The 23,987-nt window shown below is 45.6% G+C and overlaps 2 protein-coding genes across 2 annotated transcripts in view; one reads left to right on the forward strand and one right to left on the reverse strand.

The window, feature by feature from the left end:
* mrpl11 (mitochondrial ribosomal protein L11) overlaps positions 1-23,987 on the reverse strand; it is a 33,146-nt gene that overhangs the window by 2,180 nt on the left and 6,979 nt on the right. The window contains exons 2-4 of the mRNA XM_079268360.1: positions 21,056-21,230; positions 3,132-3,227; positions 26-119 (exon numbers count right to left, since the gene is read on the reverse strand). Coding sequence (XP_079124486.1) covers positions 26-119; positions 3,132-3,227; positions 21,056-21,178 — 313 coding nt within the window. The 5' untranslated portion in view covers positions 21,179-21,230. The remainder of the gene's footprint in view (positions 1-25; positions 120-3,131; positions 3,228-21,055; positions 21,231-23,987) is intronic.
* Positions 9,213-12,995, forward strand: tmem265 (transmembrane protein 265; the record flags this gene model as incomplete). The annotated part of the gene is made up of 2 exons (XM_079269080.1): positions 9,213-9,344; positions 11,935-12,995. Exon 2 carries the CDS (start codon positions 11,937-11,939, stop codon positions 12,993-12,995), a length of 1,059 nt encoding a protein of 352 aa, XP_079125206.1. The 5' UTR covers positions 9,213-9,344; positions 11,935-11,936.

Raw genomic sequence — 23,987 nt, forward strand, 5'->3', positions numbered from 1 at the left:
GCATCAGCGCAGCAGCACATCTCACCTGTCTTGCCGGCTCCTTTTGCAATGCCCGCTGCTTGCTTGAGGAAGTAAGACACTGTGGGCTGGCCGATCTTCAGGTCATAAGTTCGGTCAGGCTGAGGAGACAGAAGAATCAGAACTAAAACATACAGCCAGGATTCAGGAGTCGATCAAATATTTTTCACATTTATTTATTGGACTGTTCTCTACTTCTGCTCTTTAGTGACTGTTGCTGCACATGTCAATCTTTCTGAAAATGTGTTATTCTGTGTAATTGGAGGATGTAAACTTTAAAACAAGTGATTAAACCTCATTATTTCCAGAAACAAAAGTGTAAATGTGTCCTTAACGTTCACTACAGCCCGGACCAAAGAAACACTTTCTCAGTCTGTGACCCTTGATAATCACTGAAATGAATAAAACTGAGTAGATGCACAGGCATGAGTCATTAAGTTTGCCTGTGTGTCTAAAACTGACTTCAAACATTTTCTAATTGAAATTCAAAGCTGAAATATCAATATAATGAAGTTTGGACCAACTATTCACGAGAGAATGAACCCCCGCAAAAAAAATTCAAAGCACTTTGCTTCTGCAAAAAGTGAAGAAGTCTTTATAATTGAGGCTTCATGATTAGACGAACACGTATCGACAGCTCGCTGGACGTCTCCAGAGGTTTCAGCCGACAGCATCGGAGCTCCCTGTGAATCGGGAGTCACTGCTTCTTCTTTCAGCCTTTTGAGATTCAAGCAGTGCTTCTGCTTTTTTTTTATACCTTGAGCGGCTCCCTAATTACCGACCACGCTTCATTGCAAAAGTTACAGAAACAAAAACAAAAATGACACCATAACGTGTATTTATTGCTGAACAATATTAGACATGTTGGTTCCCAACGCTCAACAAGAAAGTAATTCATCATTTGGTCTTTTTATGAATGTTCGAGACTGGAGTTTTAAACTGCATTCATCGTGTTTTGGCCCCTTGGAGGCAGCACAATAAGCACCGACATACGATCTCCTTATAAAGATGATATGGTTAAAGAGTTGGCAACATGTAAATGAGTACTCATCCCTATCCACGACCGTATGCGATTATTAGGAGTCGGTTCATCAAAATAAGCCGTAGGTGGCACCTATCGGTCTACCGATGCAGAATAAAAGTAACATTGAAAGAGCGCCATTTTAACCTTCAACGGAGAAAAGCAATGTAAAAATAACTTGATTTAAATTTGATATTTCTTTTGATTCATGTATTAATGTGAGGAAGGTCATATCAGATCTGTTTTAATCTGCTGCAGGAATGAGTCCTACAACCTAACAATGAGTGTAAATGTTTGCACTTCTCGTTCTCTCTTCTCAAAGTTACTGTTTTAGTTTTTTTGATGGGCTTTTGGTTAGACGTCTGAAACGAGCTTCATGTTCGTCATCAACAAATCTGTTTCCATATCACTGCATCACATTTAGCTTTTATAGACACAACTTTTCCACCTCAGCAGAGCGTTGAAACTTTTTTGCGATATTTCAAGGTTATGTTGAACTTTTGGCGTTTCCCCTCACTTTCTTTTGCGCAAATTGAAAATGTGCATAACAGAGGTGGATGTAAACACATCTAATGAGCTGAAAGAGGCCATCTGCTCGCTCGCTCACTCACTCACTCACTCGCTCACTCACTCACTCACTCACTCACTCACTCGCCCTTTCCATCCTCCCCTCTGGGCCAAAATAAAAATAATGTCCTGAGCTTCTTCAGCTCTGACCCTTTTCTTATCGCTCTGATTCATTCTCTGGTGGAAGACCTTTATGTGCTGAAATCTGACAAACAGATACAATCGATAAATCATCTGAGGAAAGTTTACTCTGGATCACCTGTTATCTAAAATAAAAAACAATCATGGGGCAATACGCTGCAGGCTGAGCTGAGAAGATAGCACAGAGCAGGTGATTTGTCATCAGACTTGTGTTATCCAACACTAGTGACCTTTCGACAGGGAGCAGAAACGCTATTGGTTGCAAAGGTCCGATGAGTCGTTTCTTCCTCCATTTTAGAAGATGAAACACAAACATTTACCCACTGAGCTCCTTCTGACGGGAAAAATGAAGATAAATCAAAGACGGAGAGACGAGAGAAGGAAAGTTATTAATCTGTTTAAGGTTAATAGCACCTTAGTTGGAAACTATAGCCTTCTGTGCCACAGATCACAGAGCGGCTGACATGGCTGTAGCCTCTTAGTCCCGTTACATGTTTGGACTTTAAACAAACGAGATGCATCATTTTAACTAGTGAGGTGCAGGTGGGCCGGTTTTTTACACTTTGGACAGAGCCAGGCTAGCTGTTTACCCCCGTTTCAAGTCCTTATGGTCAGCTAACTGCCTCCCGGCTCCAGCAGCTCAACGCACAGACATCCGGAGAGTTGTATCAATATCCTCATCTCTCAGCAAGGAAGTGACTTTCTCAAAATGTCAAGTTGTTCCTTTAAGATGAAAGGCACCAAAGGATGTGCCGCCGACAAGCCTGAGGTGAAAGTTCAAACCTGAGAAACATTCCTCTCAGAGGCTTAAACTAATTGCATGAGCACATTAAACATCTCATCCAGTAACGTGTGAACAGGACAAACACAACGCTAAAAACCACCAGCAGATGGTGATGCCGGGCAGCAGCGAGGCCCCACATGTGGCGGCAGAGCTGTTGCTGCATATTGCACATCAACGTACATTCACGCCTTAAAAAGGATGAGGCTCCCTCTCCTTCCATCACAAACCTCATTATAACACATATGTGCTCAGCCGAAAGGACGCAAGCTCCTGATTTGAAACAACACACAAAGAGGAGGGGGGGGGGGGGGGGGGGGCGTGACAAGTCGAACAATACGAGGTTGAGTAAAATAGAATCTACACGCTCATAACACCTCTTTTTCTGAGTAATTCGCGTTCCTTGTGTGCACTTAATGCTTCTTGACTCCGAGTTCCTCCGGGCATTGCTTCATCAATTAATGCAAATGGGAAGGCTTACGTTGGTGGGAGAGTATGGAAGTGCTCGAGTAATGTTATGCAGCGAGTGGAATTAACCACAGCGGTGGGCGGGAGGCGTGCTGAGTGTGAAGGGTCAGGGGTGGGTTGGAGAGGCTCACGGACCTTCACGTGGATCTTGATCGGGAGAGGGATGCCCTCCTTCAGCTCCTTGGTTTTCTCATTGAAGTCCTTGCAGAACTGCCCGATGGGGATTCCTCTCTGGATCGGAAGACAAGAGAAATAAGCATGGAAAAACAATGGAGGATCACTTTAAAATGTATGAAAAAATCTCGAGGCCGCAAACATTGTGCTGAATGTCACTTGTGTCACGTCGTGTTGCCAGAATACAGATGCCTAAGCTGCCGTCAGTCCATCAACCATAAAACTTCACGGAGCACCGACTATATTTACCCACACGAGTGGCTCAGGGTTCGGACGCGAGACAGTATCTGTATGTGATGAGTGTGTGTTTATGTGCCATAACATTTTGGTGGAGATATTCTCACACTATATTCTAGTTATTCTTGTTATATTCACACTGAGATGCATCTGTGTGTGTGCAGCCTTTCTGTTGTTCTACTCAGTGTGTGTGTGTGTGTGTGTGTGTGTGTGTGGCTGTCACTCCAGCTATGACTGAATGCATGTTGGTGCCCAGAGCCGGAGAAACCCGAGTGATGAATGAGCCTCCCATTTTCCAGCTCCTGCAAGGCCAACCAGAGCGAAAGCAAAATGGATGGGTGACATTAAGTCAACACTCGGCCAACGCTGCTCCTTTGCACCATTCCTCTTTGGAGCTGAATTCAGAGGCTAATAAGGAATCTAATTATTACTGCTGGAATATAGACTGACCTTCACACGCCATCCTTCCCAAAGGCAACACACTGATTGAAATGTTCATTTCAAAAATGAGGGGAAGAAAAAAGCTTTTTTTATTTTATTCCGCTTAATGGAGTTTCTACTGCTCCATGACGGAGCAGAGCACTGTCCTCAGAGTCAAATAAAGGATCTGATGAGAAGTCAGTCATCCCGAGACATTTTCCAATGACAGCAGGGGGGAAGACATTTATTTGAACTTAACGGAGCAGAAAGTTCTCCGAGCGTCATTTCCACTAAAGGCTTCAAAAGCACCTGATGAATGTTAATCAGCTGCTTGATCTACGTGACCTCATCACTCCATCTGGGTCTGTAAGGCTACTCATTACCCACCGGCGTTTCTATGCATCCGCTAACACAATAACAACAAACTGATTGAAATTTCAACACATCGCACGAGTCGAGGCAGGTTATTGTTTCAGGGCTGATGGCCGCTATTTGAATTACAATATGCTACTGATGAAATGAAATGCAGCTCTGTCCCTGGAGCCCTCGCTCGGCTCTACCTCCCCTCCCCTCCCGTGCTTATTAATCGTAATCCCGTGTCAACCTCACTATCTTCTAGCCGTGCACTTCCCTGCCTCCCATAAAACAACATGGCAAGGGTAAACAACTGGAGAGGGAGCACCGAAGGAAAGTCTAATTAAATATGGATTAGTATAAAGGCTGTGATGTTGCGTATGAGTCAAAGCAAACCCTCGGGCTCTGCCTCGCACATTTAGCTCCCATTCCTTCCCTTCTGTTCAGCCCATGTCGGATAACGATCTCTCCCGCCGACTCAGATGGCCCTTTCATGTCGCACAATGCCATGAAAGAGCGTCCCTGACCAGGCGGAGATAATGCCAGATGCTTCCAAAGTGTGCTTAAGCACGGAGGACGAGACATTCTGTAGACAGAGGAGCGAGTGCTCTAAAGATAGACAAAGACTTCACGCGGCCTCCCTGACCGGATAGTCCTTTACTGTTGAAATAGGGCTTGAACAAATACTTTATAAAAGCCTGAAGAGTGGCAAATAAAGAGGATGGGACACGACCACCCACTTGGGGATAGCAGACAGTTTGCCCTCAGCTCTGCACACAATAAAGTATGCACCAGAGACAGGTAATCATATTTGAATTAAGCGGTTCCACAGAAGTCCAGGCATCTCCTCCGCTGAAGGTGGCGGCGTGAGGATGTTTTATTTTGGCCTCCGGCTATTTAATAGTTTAACTGCAGTAATTACTGTGATTGAATCATGCCGGTAATCACAGTGTTCTACTGTGGCGGAGGGCTGGTGTGCCATGAAAGGAAGGTTCAAGGTGGGCTCCTCCAGCTCAACGTGACATTTAACAGAGGGGGAGAGAACTGGAACAGTAACATTCGTGCCCTGGCCAAATCGCGAACCCCCTCACTGCATCTGAGCATCTGAGCATCTAATCATCCTCGAGTCCGAGCTGCTGGAGAAATCCTCTCTCCTCCACCATGACTGATTAGAGCCGGGTGCTCTCCAGTATAAAATGGCTGCAGCCCATCACCCGAGGCGGGGCCTTCCACGGCGGCTGTGGGCGAGCACATTCAGCCGCACATCCTCAAAGACCTCTGAGATCCCGGGCACCGGGATTAAACGCTAATCTACGAGTATCTTTCCCGCCGTCAAATCCAGCAGCGACAGCGGTGAGTAATTGCTATATGATCCATTCAAGATCAGCACGGCGGAGCCTTATTACTCATAATTGTGAGCAATTAGACATTTGCAATTAAAATCTGGGAAGTGTCCGTTTGATTTGACCCTTCCACCAGATTCTCTGCGGTCTTTTTTGACACTCCCGCCGCGTTAATGTGATTGGCCTTTCAGCTTCACCAACTCTTTTTAACAAGATGTAGCACCGCATGGCGTGGCAGGACGGGGAGTGTGTAGATGGAGGGGAGGAGAGACGGGAATGAGAAAGAGAGACAGCCGAGGTGTATTAAAGTTGTCAGGATGTGGCCAGCGATCGTCGCGGTCAATATTTGAACAATGAGAAGGGATTTGTGTAACCAAGGTGAACAGCGGGAGAGGAGACAAGTAAAGCGAAAGGCCGCAGGAGGTCCTCATGAATATGGGTGAGTGTGTATGTATGAATACTTTGGCCTCATTTGAATCTGACCTCTCTGTTGAACTGCCAGAGACGGCTGACAGTGAGGAAGTGTTCACTGTGTGCGGTCGCAGGTGTCTGTGTATCTGAGAGGGCGGAAAAAGAAATGCAGGAGAGAGGAAGCGATGGAGGGAGATGAGAAAGAGTCGGGCGAGTAGGTCAAGAGCAGTATTGTGCTTACGGAAGCGCGGCAAACACGGAGATAAAGGACACAGAGGCAGGACAAGGCCTCGGGGCAGGAGGCAGGATTAATTGCCCCGGGCACGCGAGGCCACCTGATAAATTGCCCCGGGCGATCGGCACACTGGAGGGCCGCGATACGGTGGCGGAGGTGATACAGTGGTGAGAGGCTGGTGGGAGGCGAGGTTAATCAAAGTCTTCAGTGTGAAACACTCATTCATTACCTTCATTACCGTGTTCATTTAATCTGCTTCGCTGTCGGCATTTTATCGCATTCAGCCGCGTTGTAGCGTCACACAGCTGATTAGGTTTGATGTTGAACCCTTCGGCTGCAGAGGGGGAAGCTGGGAGGCTGAACAGCAGGTCCAACACACACACACACACAGATACACACACGGCAACAAAGAGCAAAAATAAATTGAGTTCACGCTGGACATGCATCTTACTTGATTTTCCACCCTGGAATCAGTGGATTAGTCTCAAAAGTGGAAAATGAACACCAGTGAACTGTGCTGAGGCCAATACACAGCCCTGCACGAAAGAGCTGAGGAGCGCCGCTCACACGAGCACGAGGGCCGACCTGACGGAGCCGACCAAATTCGGGACTCATTTTCAAAACAACCAAAACTTCTCAGAGGCGTTACTGCCGCCTGGATCTCTGCTTAAAACAGAGGCAGCCTTCACGTTTTCATTCCTGGCACAAGAAGACACGTCTGCTGTTTGAGGGTGAAAGCAAGCGGGCGACGGGTGAAACAAAATGGATTGCATCACGACAAAACATCCCATTTTCAACTCCATTAGGTTCCCCTCACCGTCTTGACAGTGTTGTGCTTTTTGCCACTTCAGATGATTAATCACGTGCTGCAGCAGAAACACAGGCGCCTTGACTGCAGGCAGCCGAGGCGCCACGCTGGAGATGTCTGAACATACACCAGACTCGCTGACAAGTGGAGGAGAGACTGATAAGGAAAGAGAGGGTTAGAACCAAGTCAGACTACTGACAGCAACGTTTTGACAAAGCCTGCTCTGTGTTCGTCGCGTATTCGGAGATAATAGTGAATTTTGCACGCTGGAAGTTATTCAAAGGAGAACTCTGCCAATTGTACACATCAAAGTCTGTTTACAGGTCTCTGGGAGGACTATACGTGAACACAGTTGAATAAAGCCTTTTGTGGCTCCAGACTGAGTCGGATAAATTTCCTGAAGCGATGTCACATGGTACATTAACTGGCACCAGCACAACACACCCACATCCCAGGTTGTGACAAGGAAGAATGCGTGGAATAAAAAGGACAATATCTCCATTTCTGCCGCATCAGATGTTCTTTTGATTATTTTTTTTTACTGCCCATGAGTTGGACAATGCTAAATCAGAGCTCTCTCAGTGAATGCAACACACTCTGAGGTGACACTGAGAGAACGAGCCAAGAGGAGGAAGGCGAAGGGGCCGAGTCCTCCATGTTTGTGGAGGTCTGCTGTGGAGCACGACTCGGTGTTGACGCCTTCAGCGTTCTTGGACAGTCTGTGACCTTCCAGACTTCCCCGACCATGTCTGAAGCTAAAAGTGATGACTGCACAGTCCTGTGGACATTCTCCCCGCCTGGCTGCCCCTCGCCCTCTATGTTCTCTCATGTCCTTTCCCCGGCTTCGCTCTCCGTCACACTCTCCTCTCTGAAAGTGAGCCAGTGTGCCGAATGACCTTCAACCACACCCACGGGGAACAAAAGCCCCCACCCAAAAAAAGAGGAGGGATAGGATGGAGGAGAGAATGGGATAAACATGAGGGGTGGAAGAAAGGCAGCGAAAAGAAGACGACAGGTGGAAAGGAACAAAAAGAGAAGAAGAAAAAAAGACGCTGAAGTGAGCTAAATGGAAAATCTCTCTTCTCTTGGAAGCCAGCAGAGCGCAGAGCTGAATCTGACAAGAAAGATGACTCTCCATCCTCTTTCCTACCAGTCTGATTAAACCTCTCACTCTAAAATGAAGCTGCCGCACAAAGAGAAAAGAGGCATTTGAGGGCTGGAGCTAAAGGTGCAGACAGGAATGCCTTCAGGTGCACTTGAAGGAGCAGGACTTTGAGGAAGAGGTGACGCCACGAAATTCCTTTAAATCGCATCTGTGGCTGACAAAGGACCCAAAGTTAAATTATTGAATGAGGAAATCAGCCAGCTCTCCTTTTTAAACAGTTTCCAAAAGATTCATTTGCAACCAGATCTGTCTCAGAATTTCCCAATCCTTCTGTTTCAGCGCGCAGTAAACCGGCCGTAATGAGTTCATCTACAACAGAGGGATGAGTTCCTTGCGTGACTATGACAGAGAGGACTAATTAAAGTTGTAACATCTGCCTCAAAGTCTGTCTACAGGCTACAAGCATCTCTCGCTCTACTTCCTCCGCTCCTATAAGCCGGGAAGTGTAAATAAGGTATTCGCCTGCTCTCAAAACAATGCAACTATTCTTCTTGCAAGTGGCATCACGGTGATTACCATAACCCGCCAGGGTGCTCTCAAATATTCATAGCATCTTCCAGCTTAACTTCCACAGCTGCTGCTGGTGGAGCAGAGGAGGAGAAACCGAGGAGGGTGGGAGGTCTGGAGCCCAGCACGTAACCTGCTTACAAATTAACACCTCTCTCTCTCTCTCTCTCTCTCTCTCTCTCTCTCTCTCTCTCTCTCTCTCTCTCTCTCTCTCTCTCTCTCTCTCTCTCTCTCTCTCTCTCTCTCTCTCTCTCTCTCTCTCTCTCTCTCTCTCTCTCTCTCTCTCTCTCTCTCAGCGAGCCCCGCGCGGCTCTCTGCATCCGCCGCTGTATCAAAAGACAACCCGCCAACGACAAAAAGCAACGACACTGCATGAGGTGCCAGATCTGCACGGAGGCTTTCTTTAGGCTATCTTTATTTTTCGGTTCCTACAAACTCGTGTCTGCTTGGCGTGGCAGTGGCGATGACTTCCACGTCTAACAGCCTCGAGATGAGCCTTCTCCTGGAGCCCGACGCCACACAAACACCCGGACTGTAAAAAGAAAGACTTCCCAACGAGCCCGGCTGATCGACGGCACTAAAAGAGACTTTATTTATCCTCACCGGCTGCGCCTCCACTTGGAAGAACAAGCACATTTATTCGCTGTAAAGCAAGGCAGGAGGATCGAGCCCGAGTGCAAGACGAATGGTTTGGGTAACTACAGCTTCACTTTACTACCAGCAATGTGCGGATAAACCCACAGCACTACCTGCTGTTAATAGGGCAGTTATGAAACAGGTGTTGCAGAGAAGCGCTTTCATAGAGATTGTTAAATTGTGGAGGATGCAAGACGTCGCGCTGCATGCTGGGGCAGTTAATGATAATCATTTCTCTTTTTCAAGAAAAAAAACCCCCAAACGTGATGAACTAGGAACAATAAAGCCTCTCAGGCAGCACTGAGGCTGCCACCTCACAAATCAACAGATGTTTCAGTCATGTGGCTTGAAGTCTGGAGAGGGGATTAATTCCTCATCAGGGCCGGCACACTGTCTGGCTCTCTATTCATTTATTAGTTTGCACACAATGGCATAGATGTTGTCCCGATGCCCTTGGTGCTCCGGAGGCACCTGTGATAACTTGTGCTGGTTTTTGATGGGATTTGGATATAAACAGCGGAAATCACCCAATATTGATGGAAAACAAATGAAAAACCCACCGCGTGCTTTATCTCTGTCAGTGTGTCAATGGAGGGAGAGTGCACTGGTGTCATACAAGCTTCAACACAAGTGAGAGGAAAATAAATTGGGCAAAAATGGATTTTTAATACAAAGCTGAACACATCTTTCACCTGCGCACTATTACATGCCATTACTCATGCTTACAGCGAAATAGGTTGCCTCACCTTGTCAACAGCAGTGTCATTTCCCTGACAGGAGAATGATGAATTGGGTCATTATTGATGAGCGTATAGTGGACACACGGGCTGCCGTCCCAGTCCTTCACTCGTGACATGGCGTTGACAGGGAGTCAGAACACAAACACGGGCTGACAGGGAGATTTCTCGGGTGAAATTTAAGGCTCAGGTGGAATATCGTAAGATGCACGACCTGGAGGAAAAAGCCAACCGCGGCTGTAAACTTCTCCCTGCAGATTGGGTTTGTTCCCCGAGAAATGAAAAAAACTAATTTGAATTCCAATATCCTCTCAATCTGCCGCTTGGTGCAATTCATTCAATTTTGGGCGAATGGTAATCAAGTTGCAGTAAGCGGTGAGACAAAAGGCTCCACAGACAATCAGATATTATGAACGCCGGCATGATCCACGCCTGTCCTCCCACCGCGCCTCAGAGCGGATTAATCAGCAGAGATTGTTCCTTTCCTCATCTCTTAGATTCATCTGTTTCACATTTCAATAGCCCATGTGATGAATACATTTGGATTCATCCAGGCCAAGCAGGCACATTAACTGCATGTCTTCATATAAAGTGGGTGGAAGTTGTTTTCTATCTGCATTTGAGTCTTCCTCTTCATCCTTTTCACCCCCTCTCACCCCGAGCTTATTTATGAACTATAATGATCACGCAGTAACACTTTATTAGGCATGTAGACAGCCAAGAGGCCGATTAATCTTTCACACGCAGTCGTTTGCTCATTCTCCTTCTCCACACAAACTCAAACCCCCTTTTTTTACCCAGTGGAGTTCCTCAGCCCTCTTCAATGAGCCACACAGCACCGAGGAGATGGCAGAGCTCCTGTTAGTCTTACAGTCGGGGAAGCGATGCGTCAAGATATCAATACTCTCTTTTCACTGGCAGACTCTTCTCACAGACCGCAATCGTGCCGTCAATCTCTCGCTCGATCACGCTGAACTGTTGCCATTACCACACATCTGAGCTGGTAGTGATTTTATATTATAATGCCATCGATCCAGTTGAGGGGTTGACACCCCCGAGTGGTGCTGAGCAGATAACAGACAGTCCACTGGTCTGTGCTGTGCTTTAAGGCCAAATACGATAAAGAGGCCAACATTGGTTCGATTACACTGTAAAGTCAATGATCATATCTCACGCTGTATCAATACTGAGGTTTATATGGGATATGAGCTGCGACAGAAGAGAAATGTACCCTCATGTTCTGTCAAATTAGCATTGCCTGCATGCACACACACAGACGTACACGGCGTGTACACAAAGACACGAGTCAAACGTATCCCCAAACAAATAGAAAGTTATCAATATTCATCTGGAATGAAAGGGGGGATTTGCAATGATTAAAGATTGCAGCACAGCACGAGGATAAATACTGCCGACTATTGAGGCAAAGAAAATGCTTTGACAAGGCACCTAGCAGCGCCTGAATACAATTAATTAATAATGAAGAAGAAGAATACAAAAAAGTGGCAGAAACAACAAAAATTCACAGAAAAAAGCAACAGCAGAGAACTCAGAGCAAGTCTGAGTATCAAAAAGAAGCAAAGCTCGGATCTTTGTAGAAAATGAAGACTATTTAATTCAAAGAGCTGCAGAGTTACAAAAAAAACAACACAATTTAGCAGCCTACTCAGCTTGAGCAGCCAGAATAGATGCAGCTCTGGCCAAAGATGAAGGGCACTCACTGCTTACTCGGCAGCCGATGTCTTTAACCATAGCAACAAGCATCAAACTATTTTACATTCGGTTCTGAATTCGCGTGAGCAAAAACAAGCATGTTCGTCCCCCTTAAATGTGTGAGTTCTGGGGACGGATGTGCAGCGATGTGCCGATGGAACGGATTTACCACTGTGCTCCTCTGTGTGTCTCTTTCAGGCATGGTGCCCACGCCCCAGGTGTGCGTATCAACCCTGGTCACAGTGAGCACGATGGCAGTGGTGGACCTCTACCTGCTGGAGCAGAGCATGCTGGGGGCTCGCGGTCCTAGTGTGTGGCAGTGTGCGACGGTGTTGCTAGGCGATGCGGGCTTCCTGCTCGCGCTGCGCTTCGTGTCGGCCGGCGTGATGTCGGAGGCGCGTTCGCCGCGTCGCGGTTTCGCCAACGCCCTCTGGTTCCTGTTCCTGTCCCTGCTGCAGCTCAAGCTCTTCTTCGTCTGCCATAACTACCGGCAGGAGCGCCGGCCGCCCGACCCGCTGGCCAGGAAGACCCTGACGCTGCTGCTGTCCATCTGCCTGCCCTCCCTGTTCCTGATCCTGACGGGAGCCGACCACATGACCCCGCTGCGCAGGAAGGAGGAGGTGCGGGGCCGGCTCCTGTGGGTGGTGGTGGACCTGCTGGATGTGCTGGACCTGCAGGCGGGGCTGTGGGAAGCCCACGGCGGGGCAGCAGCGGCGGGGAACGGGGGGGCCGTTGAGCAGAAGCTGCCCATCTGGGCCGAGGGCCTGGTCTTCTTTTACTGCTACGCCCTCCTGCTGCTGCTGCCCTGTGTGGCTCTCACAGAGCTGGGGGCCACCGGCCTGCCAGGACAGAGGGGGCCCCGTAAGGAGGCTCTGTACCCGTGGCTCAGCCTGGTCACCATCAACATCTTGACCCTGGCCCTGAGGGGCACAGGCATGCTGTGGTACAGGGACCCCCGTGTGTCCACTGTGTTCCTGGGGAAGAACCTGCTGGCTCTGGCTGTGAAGCTGAGCTCAGCTTGGGAGAGACGCAAGCAGGAGCGCGGCGCTGCAGGAGCCGAGACTGTGTCTGGAGCAGAACCAGGAGACTCGACCCTGCCAAGCCAGAGCTCAGAGCAGGGAGAGGGCCAGGCTCAGGGGAAAGCTCCTCCCGCTCATTATCACACACTGTCTCGCTCCCAAAGCCACACTCTGTCCCACGTCAGCCTGGAGCCCGCGGAGACGCCCTTAGGACCGTCTTTCATCTCCCATGAACTCTAGAGAGTCGCTCTAAACATACACGCACACACAAAAGCATGTGATCACACACACACACACTTAAAACCCAGACCAGCAGAGCCAGTATCACATCCAAACAGATAACTTGTGTTGAATTTACAGTACAACAGCGATGGGCATAATGCTGAGCCGTGGAAAAGCATTTGGCAAGCTTGGCTTTCTCCACATTTTGTTGTGCTGAGAATAACTTAAAATGCATTGCTGGGATTTGTGGCAGTGTATTTTTTATATTCAAACACTGTGAACACATCTATCAGCCTGTGAAGAATATTCCAGAAATGTATATCGTAACTCGTAGTGTTTCATTCCCTTCTTTGATCTCGGCACCGCTGCCCAAACTGCCACCGATTTGTTGCATTCAGATTACTTTTGACCTTTAGTGTACTTTTTTTCCTCCATCACTTTACGTAGACCTTTCACAGAGAAAAGTTTAATACAAAGTGAGTGATGATTCATTTTCCCCTACAGCTCCAGGATTTAAAAGCTGTCTGCCTGTAAAGCTCACTCTTCACGGTGCTCCAGCATTTCAATTTAGAGTCAAATCCAGCGGATCCAAACCTTTTAGGCTCGTAGCGCTTCAAATCAAAGTCTACTCACGACCCAAAGTCCCTGCTTTGATTTTCCGTATTTGAACACATTTTAGAGGCTTGAAAGATTACATTTCTAGGTTTTCCACAATAAAAAAAGAAAAGAAAAACATGTGTAGCAGAAAAGTTAATCAGTGAGATCACCAACTGGTGTTTGGAGTGAGTTTCTTTGGTATTATGACATTTTACTTGGTTTAAATGCAGAACATCAGCTCGAGATGATTTCAGAGATGCATACCGTACGGTCACTTGTTTGTTTACTTTCAAAAACCCTCCTGCAGCGATTTTAACACAACAAAATGTGCTTCACTCAAGATGCCAACTATTTATGAAAGACACCGCTTCCACAAATAAAATCTTTCAATGGTGGAGCTTAAAGATGAGCATTTTTGCATCATCTTAATCCTACTGCAACACAAAGAGTCCAGGTCTATTTTACGTCATTGTTTACAAAGCCAGAACACCAATGTAAGTAATCCCTTTACCGTTTCACACTTAGAATTCATGTTTTGATGTCGTCTGTACTTTGTCTCAGTCTTTTTCAGTCATTTTCAATAAGAAGAAGAAAAACCCTTAATCCCCCTTTTAACTGGAGATGAAAGTAAGTTGCACTAAGTTGTTAACATGTGGGGTTTTGGGGGATCATGGACCAGAGCAGCAGGTGTAGAGGATGTACAGTACAGTCAAGTGCCTTGTTTCCTCATGGAGACACTGATGGTACACATTAAGTGTACCATGTGGAACTTGGACACATGCCATGTGTACACTGTAAAGTTATTCCACAGCTGCTGTCTGCTACACCTCCAGGACAGAGTGCAAACTAATAAAAAAGTGTTTCATACTCGCCCAGTGTTGACAGTTTATTGACTATTGCGTAGGAGCGTTATTGGCCAACTGTCACCCACATATAGAGGAACACAAGAGGACTCGGTCCCAATCATTCAAGGCCAAGAGGCCCTTTTTAAACAAGTCAACCTGCTATCACTGGATCAATTGCATGTTTTTCTCTCATACTGGAGCTGGTGAAGTGAAGTGAATGGACGCCCCCGTCCTCCCCCTCACATATTCAAGCTAGCAAAGCTTGCTCCTCGCTTCATGGTGCGGCGCGCTGACAAAAGGCTGTCATTTATCACAATTATGCCGGCGGCGCCATCAGCTTGGATCCTCTCGCAGTAATCCTTGAGTGTGCTGTCGTGTTGTCTGTTTAATGTTGAAAGAGAGATGGGGTGTGCCTGTCAAGAGTTGTAGTTAGTGTGTGATGCTTTCACAGTGAACTGGCTCTTTGCTCCGAGCGGCCGTGAATGCACCCGCCGGCCTCCCCTCTTTGCTAAAATGGTCCTATTAATTGAATTTGAGGCGATCCGTCAAAAAGCAAGCGCGTATTCTCGGTGCTTTATGCTTGATTTACAGGCTAGATTCACAGGATGTATTCAGACTAATGCACACACTCGGGCACAAAAACGCATTCAACGTTTCAGTGGCTAATTTCTTGCTGGTTCAGAGAAAACTTTTAAGGAAAAGCCACAGAGGGATAACCAGAGTAGTAGACAGCATCCAGCCCTCGCCTCCCTTCCTTTCTTTCATCCCCTCCTCCCTGTTTCACTCTACATTTCAAACACGCATTCTGGATGCACTCCCCGGTGTGCAACTTCTCATATTTCCATTATACTAAAAGCAGCAACTGCATTGGCAGCCTCGGCAAACGACTACCTCGTAGAATGTGTTACACCTGTTAAGTTCTAGAAACAATGCTCAGCATTTTCCCTCAGCTCCCAGCGGCTCTCATAACCTGCTCCTGAAGAAAAGTGGCTCTGGCCTATTTTCTTTCTTCCCGTCCATTCCCCTGTGTTAATTCCACTCCAGTCTGTAATTATTTTCCTGTACCAACGCTGTCGGTTTCCCTTTTTCGTCTCCCGTTCCTTCTTTTATTTCTCTCGTTTGTTAAAATTTTGCCCCGCAGCCGACAGGCGGCCTACCTCTCTGCACTTGCCCTGTCAAGGGTGGTTAGTCAGAGAGGAGGAAAAACCCCGAGGAGGAGAGGCTGGCTAAGATGAAAGGGCCGGAGCCACCGCCTCAAGCAGGGCGGCTGCCGACTGCCATTTATTTACCGTTGCACACGGTGTTCGCTTGATGGAGCGCAGGAACCCAGAGAGACAAACGCGCTCAACACGCCGCCCCGACCACAATGACATCCTCAAGGGTCCAAATGGAGGCACCTTCAGACAAACATGTGGCTTGGTTTTGCTCCGTTGAGCATTTGGTTACAACCCATCTCCCCTCATTTACCCCTGACACGGCGACAGCTACAGTACGCCTCCGAGCTCACGCCCCCGTGGTCTGCCAGAAAGAGCCACATTTAACAGACAGATGTCTGAATCAATCATCGGAGCGCACGCCGATCTCGCCACTTTTGGGCAGAACTTCAAAGTATATTCTAGGAGAAAGAAATGATGCAAAAGATCTGAGATCTGCAATACCGAAGACAAACGCACACTCGTGCTGGTCTCAGGTGACATCAGACTAAATGACGAAATGAACTCGAACATTTAGTCGATTAAACATTTAGCTGGTTGAAAGAACATTTATTGAATTATTGCTTAATTGTTGTTCTGTCAAACACAATTGCCAAACTGTTTCCTGTTCCAGCTTCTCAGATGTAAGGATCTGTGTTCAGTAAATCCACCAACAAATCTTTAAACTGAACAGATTATTGTGCAAATTACCTGTAAGCACAAAACACGAAAGTAAAGCAATTATATTGTAATTACAAACAGAGATGAATTGCATCCCAAGTCCGAAAGAAGCGTCTCACACATAACTGCTTTTCTGCTCCATGTCTATATATCCATATGTGCAACATGTTTTACTTTGTATGTCCTATAGCTCGTGATACATTAAATAGAGTGCTTGCCTTTCTCTAAAATATGGATGATAATTACACTCTCTCCCTGACGCTGCCTTTACATCCTGTCATGCCACACGAACACACGGGTGAATGATAAACACAAGTACCACGAGGACCACATGATGAGCTGAACGCGTGACACTCGTATGGTGTTGCCAAAAGCTTAGAGAAACAGAACAACAAGATTATCTATTCTGCACATGAATCAACGATAAACCTGATGCTAATATGGTAGACTACTTTCAAGCTATTTTGAAAGTCAGGAGCTTTTAGCTTTGGAGCTCTATTTAGCGGTGAATAAGCGCTCTGCTGTGATTCACATTACTTCCTCTTTAAAAGTCTATTAAAAGACATGACTTGCACAAAAATACCTTCTTCTGCCATCTTCAATTAAAGTCTTTTTTAAGGACTAACCTGAGCACCGGAACGACGTTATGTGTATTTACTGATGTGGAGAAACTGCTTCATGAGAGAAACGTTTGCTAATCCATCTCTAAAATGTAACTCCTTACCGCTGCATTGAGGGCCCAAAGCCAGGTTTGCATGAATCTAGAGCGAGACAGGAATCACATCTGAACACAGTTGACAGTTTGTCAGCTTCTGTTAATAAGCTCATAGAAACTGGTTCACAACAATGTCGTCCATAAGCTGTACCCTGCTGTTCTACTCCTGTGACACCTTGACAAATATCACAGGAGTTATGAGATCCTGGTCATTCGCTTCCTGGAGAATTTCACAGAGTCAGCAGACTAATTCAACTAATTCACAGATTCAATTAACGGAAATCACTTTATGTGCAAAAGAAACTCATTGCAGGGACATGGAGATCTGATTCCTCTCTCCTCATTGATCGATGATCTTTGGAAATGAAATAAATCACATAAAGTCTTAGAAAGGGGTAGAACAATTTGTTGTCAATTTGGCAGCCTTATGTAAAGTCTATCGTTACATCACTGACTCCACCACTGGGTCTTTAAAGGCAGACTGGTCTCCTAAATATTAAGTTCCTATTCACCGAAACTGCATTGTGAAACACGTTTCGAGGGAAACGTATTTTGTCTGGAATTACATCCGCTTTTGGCATATCAAAATAATTTCAGAAAAAGAGCGAAAGCCACTGATGAATTCATAATCCAATAACTCAGTGTTTATGCGTTAGTTTTGTACTGAACTGAGCGAGACACCTTCAACTGACTGAATGTTTTGAACTGAAGACACTCGCAGCTGAACGTCCGTATGAACGGCGATGCTTCGGAGAACAAGTGAACAAAAAACATCATCAGTGACTAAGAATCTTTGAAAAGAAAATGTTATTTACAACTCCTTTGTGAACTGAACCGAGGTGGAGGACGTACTCTGATCCGTCACTTAATTAAATCCAACAATACCAGAGTGTCGGAATACTGTTAAAAGTAGAAGTCAGGCATTAAAATAAAAGTATAAAACCAACTGTGGTCTTTAAGAAAAATAAGCTCAAAGTGGGAAATATATCCAAGATTTCTGAATATTTGGACAAGACGAAGAAAGGCAGTAAAGATCACACTGCTACTCGTCTAAGATGGTAAAGAAACCACTATCTTTATTCTTGCCCGTTATCTTGAGCTGTCACACAATTCATATTCTTTAAAAAGATCAAATTCCATCCAGAGCATCGTTTGGGAAAAGAAAACGTGTTTTTTTGGGGAAAATACCCAAAAATACCACTGATGCTGACATATCAGCAGCACTCGTGTCACTGTGACAGGTTTCATAGGATGTGAGAGACAGAGGATTGTTCAAAGTGTTATTGTTGTATGCCTATGGGGCGCTGCCATTAAAAATAACTCCTCTGTCAAGTAATGCAACGCTGCCATAGATAACATGTTTTTGCACTCAATGTAGGTGTAAAAAAAAGAAAAAGTTAATTTACAGGGATTTATTCGGAGGCAGGACGCACTACAAACTGAACAACTTCACAACCTTTAGGGTTGAGAGTTGAATGACAGTCAGAGCGAGTTTCTTAGTTCTCAGCTTTGGAGGATCAGAAGGAACTTAAAGGACTCCGGTGTAGCGGAGGGAAGCTTTAGCCGAGCCTTAAATGTGATCTGTGAACATCTTAAAATCAATTACACATCTAACTGGTAAACAGTGCAGACGGTAAAATTGGGTTATTACGGTCTCTTCACTTGGCAGCAGTTAAAACCCTGGCTGCTGTATTTTTCAGAGGAAGTAAAAGATGTTGAAATAGGATGAGATTAATGAATCGATCCGCCTCCTAATTGCTGGCAGAAAACGGCTCATTACTGTAACTGCTCATTGTATTATTACTTCAAAAGAGAAGTCACAGTGAAACATCAGGCCAAACGCTGTGACCTGTGCGTTTGTCTGCAAGACTCTTGAGAACAACACGTCTCACGTCTGTGGTCATTTAAAAAAAATAAAATTGGTTCATTGATTATTTTTGTCCCCTCGGGAGCAACCGAAAAAAAGCTGTAAACAAAACATCGGACGCATCATCACTGTTTTAGTTGACAAAGCAAACGTGCCGCTTTGAGTCCCATGATGAATTTATTCCCAATGTTCACTCTCTTTTAGCTCCGTTTTTGGGCTCCGCCATCTCCTCAAGAAGAACGTGAGACTCGTTAGCTGCCGGATGCTCAACTGCGTTTGTCTGGCGTTTGGCGCTGAGCAGGTTGTGTACGGGAGGTTTTTAAAGCTTTTTCTATCTGCTGAGGACAAAAACGACAAAGAGAGCAGCGAGAGCGAACCAATGCAGTAAGGGTTCATCAAAACAATGATTTTAAAGATGTAGCGCTGCAGAGTTGAGTGATTAATCAACAACATAATCAACAAATTAATCAATAAAGAAACTATTTGTAATTTTAATACAAAAAGGTGACAAGATGATCGAGTGGATGTGTGGAGCAATGCGGCTAAAGTTCAAACTAAACAGGAGAGAAATGTGTTTAATTAAAACTTCCAGTACGGTATTTGTGAGCACTTCATCATCGTCCCAGTCTGGCAGGGAGTTCAGATTTCCATTAATTAACTGAATTTATGTCGCTGGTGACAGCAAAGTACATCATTTTGAACATAACCATAAAGTCATGACACCTTTACAGTCAACGACAGATGATGAGATGTTTTCACATAAATGAACTCCTTTGCGACAGCTCAACATTCACTTGTTCCTGACATTATTATTCACGCGGAGCTCTTTTCTGCCAGTTTTGTTCACTTTCCCCATTGTCCTCTCTCTCGATGTCTCTCTGCTGTCAATGAGTCACGGAGATGGATGAACTGCGAGAATTGATCAGGTTTCCAAGCGTTCAACAGCAGTCCAGGCTGATGAGCGCCGTCCATTGAAGAGCCTAACTGGATCATTTGTATGGACGGAAGGAGCCATAGGGTTTCATTCATTCACTCTCGCAAAGGACAATCAAAGTTAAAGCGCTGAATCTCCATTAAAGCTTGAGCAGATTGTGCTTTGATAGTCTAAAATAAGAGACATATTTTACAAGAAAGATTTAAAACAATGCACTTGTGTGATCTGTGATCAGAAACGTAGATGAGGTTCACGAACAGAGCATCGGAATTGGACAGTTTTCAGCGTAACGTAATAAGAAAATGTATTCGGTCAGAGTTTATGTGTAAATGTGATCAGTGGGTAGTAAAAAGCTTTCCACTGAAAGTCTGGTGATGAAATTAAAATACACAATTATATTGCAGGAAATTATGACTCTCTCATGATGATTAAGACTATGAACATGAGACGATGTCATTAAATGTACAGTGTCGTTTATTATGTCCTTTCAGATTTTAATGCATCAGAGACGCAGGACTCGTCATCACTGGAAGGATAACTTTATTCAAAACAAATGTAATGATGTATCCTCAGTTGTTTTTCTCCACTTACTACAATCCATCTTTGTTCGTTGCTCAACGCTTGAGGACCGCTGACTTACTTTATGATTGTACCAGCAGATACATACATTTTACGAGCAGCAAATGGCATCCGTGCTGAAAGAGTCTGAGCGGTGCATCCCTGAGCAATAAAGAAAACCAAGACAACCTCAGCTGTCTCTCTCTGGAGTAAGTGAAGCAGAGAGAAGTATACAAGGATTTAAGACAAAACCCTCACAGGTTCAGTCCCATTTCAACGAATGGCTTGTAAAGAGTGAGGCTAATGTGTACGGACAGCTGCTGTGGATGGAGGTGTTCGTGTCTTTGGCCTGGAAACTGTGAGAAAACAGTTGCAGACTGAAGCAGAGTGTAGCACCGACCTGCACAATGGAGCAGTGCGACTAGAATAAGAATGAATATGAATAGGGCTATGAGAGGAGGTGGAGGTGGAGGTGGGGATGCAGCAGGAGGTGACTGAGGAGAGAGAGAGGCAACTGTGTGATTGGCAAAGTGAAAATAAGAAAGGACCGGGTTGTCTCGCAGTTAATGAGAGCTGTGTGCAGAGGGTCAGCTGATAAAATGAAGCCCTGCTCTTGCAATTAAGTTTATACTCCTGATTATTCGGAGCAGACAGATGGAACAAGAAGTGGAATTGTAAGTAATTTTACCTGTCCCAGGATGGGGCCCAGTGGAGGTCCAGGGGCCGCTTGTCCTGACCTCACTATGGCCCGGATTACATTGCTGACATCCAATTTCTTCACAGCCTTGGCTGCCTTCGAGATCTTCGACATCCTGGTCTCAAAAGCCTTAAATCTGCCTCCACGTCAACTGAGAATCCATCCACTGAGAATGCAGAAGAAAAAACAAACAAATTAGCCTTTCGTGAATACACAACTGCAACAAATCATTTACACGCCGGGCTCATTAAAACATCATACAGTCAAATCGATACAGATACCCACAGGCTGAACCCGTGCCTTTCCACTCTGCAGCGGGAGAGTAATTAAGAAAATCTTTGCCTTCGATCGGCTCAGCGAGAGCCACTTTCCCGGAGGTGTTTGCAGTGTGGATCAGTGCCGACGCTCGCCGTGTCGAAGAGCCTGAGAACTGGCAGGATTTAAAACGTCTCTTCCCAAAATAAATCATGGGGTGCATGCCAAAGCACCTCACTTCAGCTTCAGATGTGTCACCACTGAACTCCCTGCGCTGCAGCAGAGCTTCCCCTGCATCAGTAGAGGTTGAGAGTAGAGGGCAGGATATGGATAAGTAACAATACTACCGGTAATACACGGAGGAGGGCTGGAAGTGGCAATCCCCCCCCCCCCCCCCCCCTCTGTTTGAAGGCAAAGAGGGGTCGGCTTTTCCATTCCACCTTAAAATGCATTTGCCAAATTGGGAGTCAATTAGTGGAGTGGGGAGAACGGCCTGAACTCCTGGCTTTTCTCTGGGGAGGCAGAAACGCATAAAAGCAAGCCTGTAATCCTCTGCTCAATGAAAAAGATCAATGACGAGAGCCAAATACAAGTTTTAAGGTTGAGCCTCGTGATTCAGGGGAACCCTGCATTCAATAAAAATAAGTACTTTAGGGGAGCGAGGAGGTCCAGTAATGATTCATTGCAGGCAACAGAGGGTATCCAATTAGGTCAACAGAAGAGACAGCACCAAAAAGATATATGGGACCTCACGCTGCTTTAGAGCAACAAACTGCTCCCAAGAAAAGTTGTGCTTCTATCTGCGCTGCTGATTATCCTGCAGCCGTTGAAGTGTAACCACCATAAGCAACATTTAGGGCATTAATGTGACGCGCATGCTGCAGAAAGAGTCCCAAATACAATCCATTTAGTTTGAATTCCCTCTTTACAATGCAAGTCTCATACACTTCAGAGGTCAATTTCACACTAATCGGGATGCAGTTCAGATCAATTTTGGAGCCGGTTAGCATTAAATGCATTAAATCTTAAGTGAGAAAACCTACTGGTATCAAACAGTGACAGAAAGGCTCATGAATCCTAAATGGCAAGCTGCAGAAAAACTTGTAAAATTGCAGTTTGAGAGGGGGGGGGGGGGGGGGAAATGTACAGTTACACACTGTACATTCAGAGAGACGAGGCGTAACTGGATGTTTTGCGGCTGCGAGAGAAAAACAATTAGGGCCAGCATCAAATGTAGGGTTTAATTCCAATTTGGGGCAAAGGGAATAAAAGTTCTGCGAGTGGGGAAATGACAACGTCACGCTTTAATGCACCGCAACTCCAATCTCGGTTGGAGTATGAATAATAAAACCGCAGTTCCTTTCACAAAATGAAATCACTCATCACAAGGCCAAGCAGTGAACGCTGAAGAAGAATTGACCTACATAAGGCATCACAACCGCACTGACGGCACGTTTCACGCAGCTGCAGATAGATTGGGAGTCAAGGTACAAAGGAGTATTAACTGCGCAGCGGCGGGAAACACGGTTCAAGGCAATACAATAAGCCCGAGTCAGAGCTGGGTTAATGTTTCGCTATGAATAATCAAATCAAAGCCGCAGTCATTTGAAAGGAACTGGCACAATTCTGAGCTGCTCTTTAGGCTGAATATTATATTCCTACAGCAATTCCCGGCAACGCCGTCTTCGATAACACAGAGTACACAGAAAGAGCAATGCGTTTGGGCCGTGTAGATTTGCAGTATAAAAGCACTTTGTTTAAACATGCTCGATAAATGACATGCTGCAAAGCCAGTGTTTAAATCACCACCTAATAATGGGTGAGGGGAGCGATAATAGAGGAAAATAACACCGCAAATGTTGGAGCACTCTCCAAACTCTCCAACGTGTTGTTGCACCCAACAACGGCATTCCTATTGCTGCCATTTTTAGGTGCAATGCATTTCTTTTCATTGAGATTATTCCATTAGCTTCTCTGGTTATCAACTCATGCCGGTTCGTTAAATGGAAGATGAAGTTCTGGATGTCCAGGTGAGGAAGAAAGTAATCATGCAACAACATAACATTTTGTTCACACCGCGGTGGACAAACAGAAGATGGGAAGGAGGGACACAAAGTCATAGTCAGGAGTAATACAGGTGTACACTGTAAGACGTGAAGCAAGTCTTCATACATGGACATTGTTCACCAGAAGTAAACAATAGACTCTCCAGATTTAAAAGTTCATACAGCGTTATTATGAAAATGACATGTTAGATATTCAACATCATGGTGCAAAAATCCATCCTTACAGTTATAAATCACCACCAAAATCCAAACTCTAAATCCGAGCTGTTTCTCGGCCTATCTATTTAGGAAATCTCCCCTGCTGCCTGTCAGACAAACTACCTGGGATGGAAACATCTTTGGCGGAGGTAAACATGTCAATAACACCCGAGCACACGGGGGAGAAGCTGGAGAGAAATCCCACCCGTTATTAAAATGTGCAGGTCTCCATAAGCTGTTGTGAAAAGAAAACCGAAGAGTGGAATATCCTGAAACTCGCGTTGTACAAACTCATTACATCTTTTATCAGTTCATTATAACGAGTCTGAAAATTCCTTTCGATTTTCACACGACAGCAGCTTGTGTGGTGTGTTTTTAGCATAATTAACACTGACTGCACTTCA

The sequence above is a fragment of the Melanostigma gelatinosum genome (assembly GCF_949748355.1).
Source record: "Melanostigma gelatinosum genome assembly, chromosome: 5".
Taxonomy (NCBI): domain Eukaryota; kingdom Metazoa; phylum Chordata; class Actinopteri; order Perciformes; family Zoarcidae; genus Melanostigma; species Melanostigma gelatinosum.